Raw genomic sequence first — 13326 nt, forward strand, 5'->3', positions numbered from 1 at the left:
CAGTCACTTGTCATAAAAATCAAGTTAAAATTATTAATGACCTCACACAATGCTTTTTATAGCAATACAAACACTTCCTCTCATAAATCTAAGATGCCGTGCGTCTAAGTCCATTGTTGCTCCTATCAGCCAGACTGATCTCTTAAAAATCTAAATCAGAACATGTCACTTCCCTGCTTAAAACCTTTTATCACTTCCTTTAGAATAAAGTCCAAAAGCAGCAGGCTTGCAGGGCTGAGCTCCTGTCTCCTTTAACTTCATCTTCTGCCCCTTTCTTCTCTTCTCATTATGTTCTAGCCACGAGAGCCTTTTTAACCCTTTTCTAAGACACCAATCCTTTTCCTACCTTAGGGCCTTTGCACTAGCTGTGTTTACTGTCTGCAAAGCTCTTCTCCTGGTCATTTGCATGTAGGGCCCTTTCAGTACTCCAACAGAAGTTTTAGAGGCCTCTACAATCTTTCTGCAGTAATTCTATCCATCTTCTATTCATATATTTCTACTTCTTTGTAGCACAGATATGTTTTAATTCATTGTTTTATTTCCCTGTGAGAGGCAAGGTCCTGCCAGCCAGGGACAAAGTCTGTGTCCTCACTACTGGATCCTCAGGATCTAGAATACTGGGTGCCCATTAAATAACTAAATGAATAACAGCTCAAGCCCACAGGCAGATTTTAGAGCATTCAGCCAGCAGAAAATGTGATCTTTAATGTAAGAACCACTTTATTAAGTCTTCACTTAAAATCCCAAGTTCTGTCTTTATTCTGACAGCTTCAATGACCATGTGGATGATGCATCCAATAACCTCACCGTGAAATTTCTGGACATCCTCCCTAAATGTCAAAGTCCTCATTTTTGGTCTGCTTCAATGACCTGCTTCTGCTTTCATAGTCTTAACATTCAATAGTCCACCATAATTCACACTTTTTGCCTTCTAGTTTTCTTAATTTTCATTCCACCCAGAGGCTAAGAGCATAGGAGGCTTCACTGGTAACTGAGCCTGAGTTCAGGAAGCCAAGACACCAAATCAATGAGCAGGACACCTGCCCGTGTCCAGGGTCAAGGATGCAAAGTAAAGTGCTCAGCACCTATGAGGGCAACCAGGACCCCAGGACCCAGAGGGCTGAACAGTAATTTAACCCAAATGGATACAGAGACAGGGGCAGGAAGGTGCCCAACATCAACACAAAGGGATTATCTTTAGGCTTAGACAGGGGCCAAGAGAGAGCACACGAGGGCACAGAAATAATTCTTAGTTACATGGCTTGCTCTTCCAAACCGCTGATAGACTCCTGAAATGGGCATTAGGGAGGGGAGGGGAATGGAGTTGGGGGTCTTCTTGGAAATCCAGAGTTCTTTCATATCAAGTGTGACAGTCTGGCTTCTGACCCCACCACCTCATCAAGTCTGCCTCTGACCAGTGATGTTCTTCAATCTAATTCCAACTGGTAGTTTTCCTCCTTCATCATCCCAGCCAGGCCTCTTGGTGATCACCCCCTCCATCTCAAAATGCTCTGTTCTCCAGGCTTCCATTGACACCACATTCCCCAATTCTCTCCTGATCACTCAGGCTACTTCCTGTCTGTGTCTGTCATGGGATTTCTTACTCTCTGTCACCAGGAGGTGCTCCCCAACATCTGTCCTGTGCCTTCGTATTATTATTTTTTTCATATTCCCTCCAGTGATCTGTGCCACTCTCATGGCTTCAATTTGAATGCAGTTCCTGATTCTGGCAAGATTCACATCTCGTGCACTGTTCTTTCATGCCTGAGCTTGAGAAGTGTGTGTTCAATCGCCTTATGGATCTCTCTCCCTGATCCATCCCAGGCACCTCAAGCTCGGCATGCCCCAAACTGAATGCCTAGTGTTTCTGTCCCAGTCTCCTTCCATTCCAGGATTGCTTATTTCAGAGGGTGGTTCCACCATCTACCCGGTCACTGAAGCCAACAACCTAGAGGTCAGGACTGACTGGCCCCTCTCCCTTACCACCTGTAGCTATCATTCCATTCATTCATTCATTCATTCATTCATTCAACAAACTGTCATCAAGCCCTGCTACTTACCACGTATTATTCTCACTGAGGGCTCAACCGTGGTTAAGTGAAGTCTAGATTTCCTGTCTTCATGAAGCACATAAACTACTGGCTGACTTTACCTCCAAAGTGTTTCTTCCCTCTGTTTCTCTGTTCCTTTCATCACTAGTAGCAGTCGGCATATAACAGATGCTCAATTAATCTTTATCGAATGAATGAATACATGAGACTGTAACTATCTGAACATCTGCTGTCTACACAGCACAGATTATGGCTCGCATACTGAAGTCACTAAAAACATTTCTAGGGGCGCCTGGGTGGCTCAGTCAGTTAAGCGTCTGGCTTCGGCTCAGGTCATGATCTCAGGTTTGTGGGTTTGAGCCCCGCGTTGGACTCTGTGCTGACAGCTAGCTCAGAGCCTGGAGCCTGCTTCAGATGCTGTATCTCCCTCTCTCTCTCTGACTCTCCCCTGCTCGCACTGTCTCTTTCTGTCTCTCAAAAATAAATAAAAAACATTAAAAAATTTGTTTAAATAAAAAAAATAAAAACATTTCTAAGCACACATTATAAATCAATAGAAGCCAAAAACATCTGGCCAATTTAGCTGGAATCCCCTTAGTGAAACATGAGTATGTTTCATCTGTCTTATGCAAACACTCAGATGGTCTGGACTCTCTGTGGCACTGACTGGGTGTGCGGCATCACGCGGGTTCAGCCAGACCACTCCTGACCTCTTTCAGGTGCACATTATGTCTCTGCATTACACACACGGCTTACTGACTTCCAGAGTTAAGCCCAAGTACAAACTCCGAGAGCCATGCCTGTGACCGTTTCACCCAATGCAGTCTTTTCCAAAATGTCCTCAGTGCCACTTGGTGATTTATTAATGTCAATACACATTCACTGGCTTTTCTGTCTGGAGGCATCAAAATGCATCGAGATTACTCGTGCTGAAGACAGGACAGATGGGTTTCATCCAGGCAAAACTGGGCATCACAAGAAATACACAGTATGGTTCAACACCAAGAATAATTTGTGACTGATAATGACATGGCATCATAACTATTTCATTACACCAGCAAATATCTTTAGGAAGCCAGCAAAGAAAATATCTCAACTATTTTTATGCAATTTTACCAGGTCAGTCGATCATGAAATAAAACCAAGCATGTCTACATCTTTCTTCTTGGTTCTCAATTATTAGTAGCAAGGCCAGGTACAACAGAGTTCAGAACAATCAGGAATTACCCCAACTTCCACAATCAGCTTAAATGGGAAGTTTTTCAAATGGAAAGATGAAAAACAAAAACCAAAAACAATAAAAGCAAAAGAGAATTTTATGCACAGTTGCTGAGGTTTCCAGGGTGAGGCACGCATCTCCTCTCTTAATAACTGGGATTCAGGCTCAGGCTAAAAATAGGCAAAGGGGACAGAGAGGACACTGTCAGTTGGCCATGAACCCACAGTAGAAGTATACAAGACTCTTATTTTGAAGAACAGCAAACTGTACCTTGCATACCGGTCCAAAGATGGAAAGAAGTAGGCACTGAAATCACGTGATGACTTGTGAGCACATAGATTTGGGGGAAAATGAAACACTCACAGAAAATAAGTGAAGACCTAACTTCAAACTCTTACAAGGCACACAGGCTTAGTTGGGCCTATGTCTTCCCCCATGGAATGTGGTCCATGCACTGCTCTGTCTGTAGCTTCTTCACACAGAACTGGAAAGAGACAGGTTAACCCGGCCTCTGGGTACCCCAGGCATCTTTCAAATGTAGAAGAAAGAGGGAAGACTTTCAGAATTTCACCTTTTTCCATTTTAATGTCTCTACACAGATAGATTTATCTGATCTGTGAGTTAATGAGCAAAGTTCAGGTTCAGGGATTAAAACAGTTAACCCTTTTATGTCTTCATAAAGCTGCTGACATTCTTGGTTTGGTTGACTGCACAGAGCTTTCAGCTTTTGCTCAAAAAATTATTTCCAAGTCTTATATAATATGTTAGGTTTTGTTTGTTTCTTTAAAAAGCACAGTGGAGTCACATCACTAACTGACATTAATTCAGCTCTCTGTGCTGGGCCTAAATGACTAAAAAAGTAAACTCCTAAGAGGGCAGGAGTTTAGCTCATGCTCTGGACAAGCGTGCTGGGCTAAGAGCATCTCTGAATCCCTCTGGTTCTTTCCCCTGATCAGCCTCACTTTTCCACTGCATCTTGGAGCCTGGGAATCTCATTGGATTTAGTGTAATTCTGGTATTTGAAGAAACGATTTTTAAAATAATTTGGTTATTAGTGATTTACACCTATGTACTGACTTAGTAGCCCTACCCCTCATTTAAGATACAAATCCATCTTAAATAGGAACAGAACTATGTGGGCAGCTTTGAAATTGCAGGCTACTCCTGAATGCTCTAATGCTCACCCTAGGCATCACTTGGTGATGCTTTTATATTCCCAGATCAACAGCACCTTCCTGATTTTAAATTTCAGAGGGCAACTCAGAACTCCTGGCCTTCTGGCTACCTAAGAAACGGCATTCTCATGGACTTTATCTTCAACTCTTGTGGTTAGTTTAATGACATCAAGTTTGTCTTTTCCAACATGAGTAGTTTGGGGAGGGGGTAGAGATTATAATCCACCTTTACATGACATTTATTTTTAGCTAGGTCAAAGAAAAAAAAGAAAAGGGCGTAGGGAACCCTCTGGTATTTCTGGCATTTCCTGAAATTGCATACATAGGTTAATTGCATCACAGGAGAGATGTTGAATCACTTGCAATTATGATACTCAGGGGAGAAAAGGTTAAAGAGGAATCTATTTTCTCTGAGGTGTCTAGGTTGGGGATGCACTATAGCATGCATTTGGCTAACCAGAAGAAGGAAGCCAGGACTTACGTTCTGTTTCCCCACTATGTTATCAAAGGGCAGTTCGGGGCTCCAGGATCCTTCTGTGAATGTCGCCCCACTGTTTCTCCTGTCTGAGGAGCTCACCGACTCCTTGACAATGTCTTCGGGCAGTGACAGTAGACTCTCCTCAGGCTGTTTAATCAAATAGGTCTCTATATTATGCTTCCTCAAGAATTCGTTTCTCTCTTTACCATGACCCTCTTCCACATTATAGTCACCGTTGAGGCAGTCCAGTGTGGCTTTGGAAATGTGAATCCTCCTGTGTGCACAAAGCATAGGTCATTATAACCTCCTGAGGAGGCCTCCAAAGGCCATCACTGGCTTTTGTCCTGTGCAAAGCCAACATCAGGGCCGCACATGGGTACCATGAAGACACGTTCTTAAGGACAATATGCATTCCCCTGAAAAAGGAGAAAGAATGAAAGAAAACAGAAGTACAAGCATAAATCCATGAACAGTGTTATCACTGACTTCACCCCATGGGACACCACAGCCCTTGATAAAATACAGCCTTGCTGAACCACACTTAAGCTCTTCTTTTGGCTTTTCTTATGACTGTCAGCTTGATCCCAGAAACCTTCAAGAATCAGTGATTTTTCAGTGTCGTTGATTGTCCTAGACAAAGAAGTTCCATATATGTTTCTGAACCCAACAGCAATTATTGTCCAAATCACTGTGCAGCAACGGCAGTTTTGTCTTGGGACTTTTCCTATCATTTTAATTTCCATAAATGTATGCCTGAATTCTTCAACTTGTCTACAAGCTTCTTAGGAACAAAGGCAGGTCTTATAAATTCATGGGGCTGCCTGGAGGGTCCTCTAGGAAAAAGCACTCAGTGAGGCAATTCCCTCTAGAAGGTGCATATGTCAAGGAGCAGGGAACAATGTTGTGAACCAGGCAGGCGGACAGCTGGCTAGGCTCACTCACAAGGTAAGTGACTCATCTGTGCATCATTACTGGCCATCACAGCTCACGATCCGAGTTTCGATTTTTGTTTCCTTTAGCAAAACAACAGATGGCATCAGGAGCCTTAAGGATCAGCCTTCAGTTGTGGGAACTTTGTATGGTAAATCCTTTGGGAAAGAGTTTTTCTGTCCTCCTAACTATCTAACTCAAGCATACTACTTCCTGTGATGTATCATGGTCTGGGTAGATTAGGATGGTGATGATGGGCATGGGCTCTTTGGCCCGACTGCCTGGACTGAAACCTTAGTTTTATCACTTGTTAGCTGAGAGATCTTGGGCAAACTACTTAAACTTCCTGTAAGTGTGGTTTTTCACCCATAAATATGGGAGAAGAACAGTACCCACCTCTTAGTTCATTGTTAGAGGAGTTTATTTGTGTAAAGTAGTCAAGATAGTACTTGATATACTGCACATACCATAAAAGCAAATGCTAAATTATTAGGAGTATTCTCAAAAATGCCACTGTGCTCATGTCACTGTTGTTTGTTCCTCATATCCTCAAGACTTACAGGACACACCTAAGTTCTGAACAAGCCTTCTAAGCCTCTATTCTCTGGGATCTGACACTTCAAAGTTCATTTTCTGACTCTGCTCCCCTACTATACCTTATGCTTTCTCCAGCTAACCAGGTAACCTGCATTTCTTCAAATTCAAGATGCTATTTCATGCCAATGAAACTCAGAACAAGCCATTCTCTCTGCTTAGAATGCTCATTCTATGTTTTCTACATAATAATTTTCTACTCCCTGATTCAGCTCAAAAGTCATTTCCTTAGGTTGATTTTACTGCTCCTTTGAATGAATGGATGAATGAATGAGGTGGATGCTGAATTTTTTGCTTGGCTTTTGCAATCCTAAAAAAATATATCGAAGAAAACAATACAATTTTTTGAAAGGGGAGTTTCCAAAGACGCTGCTCTTTAAATATCATCTCTACTTCCTGCTTTCTGTTTTTACCTATCCTGCTAAACTCCTGCTTACAGGGAATAACTCACTGCAAAGGACACATGAAGAAACAGCATTTCTGATCATTTAAGATCCATTCTCTGTATTTTCCAAATAAGTGTTATTGTACACACATAGTCCTCGATTTCAAAGGCAAGGCAAGATGCTAAAAATAAAAGTGTGCAAAACATGTTTTGAGCTCTCTTGAGAAATGTGTTGAGTAAGTGCAAATTATTCTCATGAGGAATTTTGTTAACACTTGGGAAGTCAGTCATGCTAACCTAGGAAACCAGGAAAATCACTTGACCTTTTCTGAAATGCATGTTCTAGTCTTCTTTCTCAGATCTTGTTCAGAACTGGGTGCTAGAAAACTGTCCCAGAAGCGTTTTGTTAAGTCCGATGGTTGATTTTCTCTTAAAATAATTAAGTTAAATACCAACCTCATTTGATATTTTCTCTGGATTCTACATTTTATTAGTCTGCTGCCAGTGCTCAGGGGAACTAATATTTGCATGTACTAAATCAATATTATGTTTCGCATAGTGGAAGGCATCTTCGCTTTTATTTATTACTGATTCCTCTGCTGAAGTTCCAATCAATATACACTTAAATGTTTTGATAGAAACTGGACTTCGGATGCTCATTTTCATCCTTGCTATTTCCTTGAGCTTGTGAGTCAGGCATTTGCAGATGACAGTGTGGTAATTATATTTCCCTCTAAGGGAATTAATCCATTCTCAGACAATATTCTCATATATTGAACGTCGGGTCAAAATTTTCTAGTAATTTCAAACACCAGGATATAATAATAATAGTCATGATAGTAAATTTAATGTAACAATTGGTAACACTTATTTTGCACAAATGTTATTTTGTAGCCCAAGGTATTAACTCTATGCATGGCTGCATGGATGGTCTCTTACCATCCCTATTCCTCCAGCTACTCTAGGGGATAGGCATTGTTTCCCCTCCTTTTGCAAATGTTGCAACTGGCCCAGACACAGTGAGTAAGTAGCTAGCCGAAAGTCCTATCAGGGGTGGATGGCAGTACAGGATTGAGACAAGGGCTTCCAACTTCAGAGTCTTTTCCAAGACCTTCTAGCTGTTTCTTACGGTCACCACTACAACCACGAGCACAATTAATGTATGCTGAGCACAAGACAAAAGGCTTTATACACATTGTCTCAGTTAACAAAAGCTCAAGAACAGGGGTCCTCAAAGTGTGGTACCAAGGCCAGCAACTTCCATACCATCTGGGAATATATTAGGAAGACATGGTCCTAGATCCTTCCATACCTATGGATCAGACACTCTGAAGGGGAGGCCCAGCTACCCGTCAGATGATCGTAGCCCTCGGGTGATTCAGATGCACACCAAAGTCTAAGAATTGTTCTTGTTTGGGGCAATGGGACTGCTGTCTATGGCAGAGAAAGAATTTGGATCCAATTCTGCATGACCTCAGAATCAGGGTACCTGAGCCATAGGATTGTTCCCCACCCCCTCTCTGCCTATGTTCCATGTACCATGCCAGCCTCTGGGGGCACAGTGAGGGCCTGGAGATTCACAATAGAAAGACAACCTTAAGCCAGCTGGACTGATAAGTTAACAATGGAAGACAGATGGTGAAATGCTTCATAGCTATTTTCATGTGATCTATTTAATTTACTTGAGCCTCAGTTTCCTCATGAAAACAAGAAAGTGAATACTGGCAGCCCACCTGGTTTCACAGCACTTTGCTTTATCTCACATCAGAGATATTCCATCATTTGCAAAGTGAAGGTCTGGGACAACCCTGCTTCGCCCACGTCTATCAGCGCCCTTTCTCTTATAGCAGCTCCTCATGGGGGGGTCTCTGTGTCACAGTTTGCTAATTCTCGCAATATTTCAATTCAAGCTTTTCATCATTACTGTATTTGTTATGCTGACCTGTGATCAGTGATTATGACCTGCTGAAAGCTCAGGTGATCATTAGCAGTTTTTAGCAATAAACTATTTTTTCTTAAAATTTTTAAAAAATTGATTTAAGTTTCTTTATTTTGAGAGAGACAGAGAGAGTGCAAGCAGGAGAAGGGCAGAGAGAGAGGGGGAGAATCTGAAGCAGGCTCCTCACTGTCGACACAGAGCCTGACATGGACCCTGAACTCACAAAACCGTGAGATCATGACCTGAGCCGAAATCAAGAGTTGGACACTCAACCGACTAAGCCACCAGGTGTGCTAGCAATAAAAAATCTTTTAAAATTAATATTTGTGCATTGTTTTTAAAAATATAATGGTACTACAGTATAGTGTAAACATAGGTTTTATATAGACTAGAAAACCCAATTAGTCATCTGACTTGCTTTCCTGTAATATTCACCTTATTATGGGGGCCCGGAACTGAACCCACAATATCTCTAGAGTATGTCTGTATTTACTACTTAGAGTGTCATAAGATCAAATGATGTAATGTATTGATGGTATCTAGCAGACTGGCTAGCACATGGGGGGTACTCAGTACGTGTTTGGAATTGGGGGCTAATTTCACTGAAAGGAAAAGAAAGCTGAGTTTATTCCTTTATATCTTGACTGACACAAAAAGTAGACAGGCATCTGAAAAGCAAATAAAACCAAACTATTTCCAACCATGGAGGAGTTGGAGACATGTGTTGGTGTTACTATACTTCTGCACATTGGCACATCCGATGCCTCAGCAGAAATGGATACCATACAGAAGACGAAGTACTTTTTAGGTACTATCTTGTTTGAAACCAAGTTTTTGAGGTGGAGAGTCCCCTCATTCTGACTTCACAGTGAAGTTGTATGAACAACTTGTGTGAGCAATTGGGGAGGGAGATTCGGAAACTTGCCCCAACTTCTGTAACTGGTGAGTAGTCAACCCACCTTTCAAATAGATCATAAGATTTAAACTCATCGCTCTTGTGTTTCTGGGTGTGACTGAGAACACTGGTCAAGCAGAATGTCACACTCCCTCAAAGCTGTGTCCTCTGCCTTGCACCGGGGATTTACCGATTTACTGGGCATATTGTAATTCTTCATTCAGCTACATTTTGAAATATACATAGATGGATCAACTGCCTGGTCTGTTTGGATTCCACAGGTATTTGTAGGAAAATCCCAAAGAATTTAAGGATTTAAGAAACCCAGCGGCGACATGTGAGTCTCATCTTAATTCTCAGCCTGCAGGGCAAGCAGCGGTGACCGCTAAAGACAGCGAAGGTTCCCCTAGAAGAATGGCAACTGACACACGAACGACACTGCACAGTTTACAAAGTGCCTCACACCCCTGGCCCTACATAGCCACAGATGAAATCTGTGTGGTGGACTGTGCCCATGTGGCTGATGAGAAGACTAACCGTCATGGAGAAGGGGCATAAAATCACAAGGTACCATATCACTATTACCATCTCTTCTTTTATAGTGAGGAAAGTGAGACTTAGAGAAGGTAAGTATTGGCCTGAGATCAAACAGACACAGCAATGCGAGCCCAGTCTGTGCTGAAATTGCAGGCCAGGTGCTGTGCCTGCTTTCCATGACTTGCTAAGATAACAGAGTTTAGTATGAGACAGAGTGGAAATCCTGGCTGCTCTGATACCACCCGTCCCCCACAGCTTATTTTCCATCATACCAGGTTACTTGGTAGTAAATATAATTAGCAAGGAATGATGGCAGATACCAGAGAATTCTGTGACTCCAAAGGTAGGTCTGGGGGTGAGGGATGGGGAAAGGAATATGAGTAAGCCCTCTATCTTAGTTCTCTGGCTGTCTGTGGGCTTATCTGTCTATCTATCTATCTATCTATCTATCATCTATCTATCTATCTATCTATCTATCTATCTATCTATCTATCATCACCTAGAAAGAGTGTGCAAAAAGTCTGTATACCTTCCTGGTTCACATATATCAAAAATCTCATTAAGCCCCATGTGTGTAAGCAGAATCTTACTACTACCTTTTGGGGGTCAGTGAACCTTCCCAGGCCACTAGTAGCTTTGAGGATTCTATACCCATTGGCCTTGCCAGCCACATTTGGAGAGCTGAGTTTTCAAGGAAGGGTAAGGTCATATAGAAGCCCAGGAGGTCTTACCACTCACTGGCTGCCCAGGAGAATGGCTTTAAGAGGTCGTGAATCCTCCCAGATTCTGCTTTCTATGAGCTGGCATGGGGTCTGGACACCAGTGTTTTTATAATCCTTCCCTGCTGATTTCAGCGTGAACTCAAGTCTGAAAACCAATGTTGGCTAAACAAAGTTTTAGTGTTCGGTCTCTGCCCAAATACTTGTTTCTTAGATGGAGACCTCTAAATTCTGCACATGGGAAACTAACCTTCACAAAGTGAGCAACTGGTAAGGGTTAAACAAGAAGAGGGCTTTGCTTTGACTTACCCAGGGATTCCTCCAGACTCAAGTTTGTTCGCAATGTCCACATCCCAAGACCAGACATCAAATTGCCACTTCCGCAGGCCCAACACACCACACAGCACTGAGCCTGAGTGGATTCCGATCCGCATGTCAACATCATGCTTCGTCCTTGACCTCACATACCTGTTGACACAGGTGAATGAAAAGACATGTGCATGAGGTCAGAGCAGACATGCTTGGCCTTGGCGGCAGCCCCAACCTTTCCAGCTCCATAAGTTCAGCTCCTGCCCATTCATATGCAACCTCTTCCATAAAGCCTTCTTAGATTTCCTGGTAGCTGGAAGGATTTTCTTCATCTCCCAAACTCCTGTAGTCTTCTATCTGAAAATTTAAGGGTCCCTATCACTCTTCTCCCTAAGCCTGCTCATTCTATGCAACCTATCTCAGAGAATGGCATCAACGTCATTCTCTGGCCCCTAGTGTGTAACCTGGGATCGACTATCAATTCTGCTCTCTGTTGCACACTCCTTTTCCATCCCTAGTGTTTCCATTTTCACGCAGTTTTCTTCTCTCTGTTTCGCCCACTAACACTCTAGTTCAGCATGCTTTGGTGCTTTGGTCTAGAGTCCTGGCCGCAGCCTGACCTTCCTCCAGCCTGTGCTCTACACGGCTACCACAAACGCAAATGTGACCTTGTCTTTTTGTCACTTCCTCTCTGAAAACTCTTTCCTGCCCTTTTATCCCCGGAGCAGGCGTCTTCGGAACAGAGGGCTTGCATCCCATAGCTGAGTGGGCTCATCCACTGGCATGCAGGAAGAAAATGTTAGGACCCAAATTTATAGCCCCAAATTTGATGTATAGGTTGCTCTCAGTAACCTCACAGGATCTGTGCCAGATGGTTCTCTGACTGCAAGCATGGATAAAGCTTCTTGAGAAGAGAAAGGAATTCTACTTTTGGAAGTTTTCCACAGGCACCGACATCTCTTCTTAACTTACAGAGCAGTTCAAACAATTTCATTTTATGAGTTAAATGATGTTGTTATATAGGAATAGTAGAATAGTAGAATATGGTATAGCTGACCCTGAACCTGGAGATTCATGCTTTGCAAACAGTTGGGCTTAAAAACATGACTCCCTCGCCCCCCTTTTTTGAAAGAATAAATGAACAAATGATTCCATGTACAAAACTGAATGTTTGTATTTGTTCTTTCTAACAAACTATAAGATAAAGCAAAGTTATTTAAATAAGAAAGGAAAACTGCAATGGATTGAAAATATAAAAATATTGAACTAAGTCAGATTCTACAAAGGCAGCCATGGAAGAATGTCTGTGGCTAAAAAACAGTCCTCCTCATCCCTAGTGAAGATTCCAGTTTCTGGACCAAAGTTTTAACTTTAACTTTGAGTATCCACTGATGACACAACTAGTGGAGGCCATGTGAAAACCTGGAACAAAGCAAGAGGAGAAGCAACATCCAGTACTTGGGAAGAGCATTTGAGCTCTGATGTCTTTTCCCAGTGAGTTTTTGTGAGGCAGGTCACTGGGAGAGGTCACCTGTGCAGTCTGCCAGCTGGGTCCAGTACCAGAGGATCCAAACCCATGGGAGGATTGCACTCTCCTGGACATTTCATGTTCCTTTTGGCCAATGAAATGTGAACAGAAGTGACGTGTATGATTCACTTCTAGGAAGAGGCTTGAAGAGCCTGAACAATCACACTTGGTTTTTGTTGTTGTTGTTGTTGTTTGTGTCTTCCTTTTGTGTCAATCACCAGTCAAGGACTTTGGAGGAGCTTCTAAATCAGAGTTCTTTTTTTAAAATTTTTAAATGTTTTATTTTATTTTTTGAGAGACAGAGAGACAGAGTGTGAGCAGAAGAGGAGCAGAGAGAGAGGGAGACACAGACTCCAAAGCAGGGTCCAGGCTTTGAACTGTCCACACAGAGCCTGAAGCGAGGCTCAAACCCATGGATGTAAGATCATGACCTGAGCTGAAGCTGGGTGTTCAACTGACTGAGCCACCCAGGTGCCCCAACCAGGGTTTTTTCCCTAAACATTGAAAAAAATGTTTATTTATTTCAAGAGACAGAGTGAGAGAAGGAGAGGGGCAGAGAGGCAGAGA

At 42.5% G+C, this 13326-nt stretch overlaps 1 protein-coding gene across 3 annotated transcripts in view; it reads right to left on the reverse strand.

Annotated features, from left to right (window-relative positions):
* The window catches only part of ADCY8 (adenylate cyclase 8), a 218688-nt gene that overhangs the window by 93480 nt on the left and 111882 nt on the right, over positions 1-13326 (reverse strand). For all 3 annotated transcript variants that reach the window (XM_029923740.1, XM_029923739.1, XM_029923738.1), the window contains exons 6-7: positions 11232-11390; positions 4927-5197 (exon numbers count right to left, since the gene is read on the reverse strand). In XM_029923740.1, coding sequence (XP_029779600.1) covers positions 4927-5197; positions 11232-11390 — 430 coding nt within the window. The remainder of the gene's footprint in view (positions 1-4926; positions 5198-11231; positions 11391-13326) is intronic.

Source organism: Suricata suricatta, chromosome 15, assembly GCF_006229205.1.
Source record: "Suricata suricatta isolate VVHF042 chromosome 15, meerkat_22Aug2017_6uvM2_HiC, whole genome shotgun sequence".
Lineage (NCBI taxonomy): Eukaryota > Metazoa > Chordata > Mammalia > Carnivora > Herpestidae > Suricata > Suricata suricatta.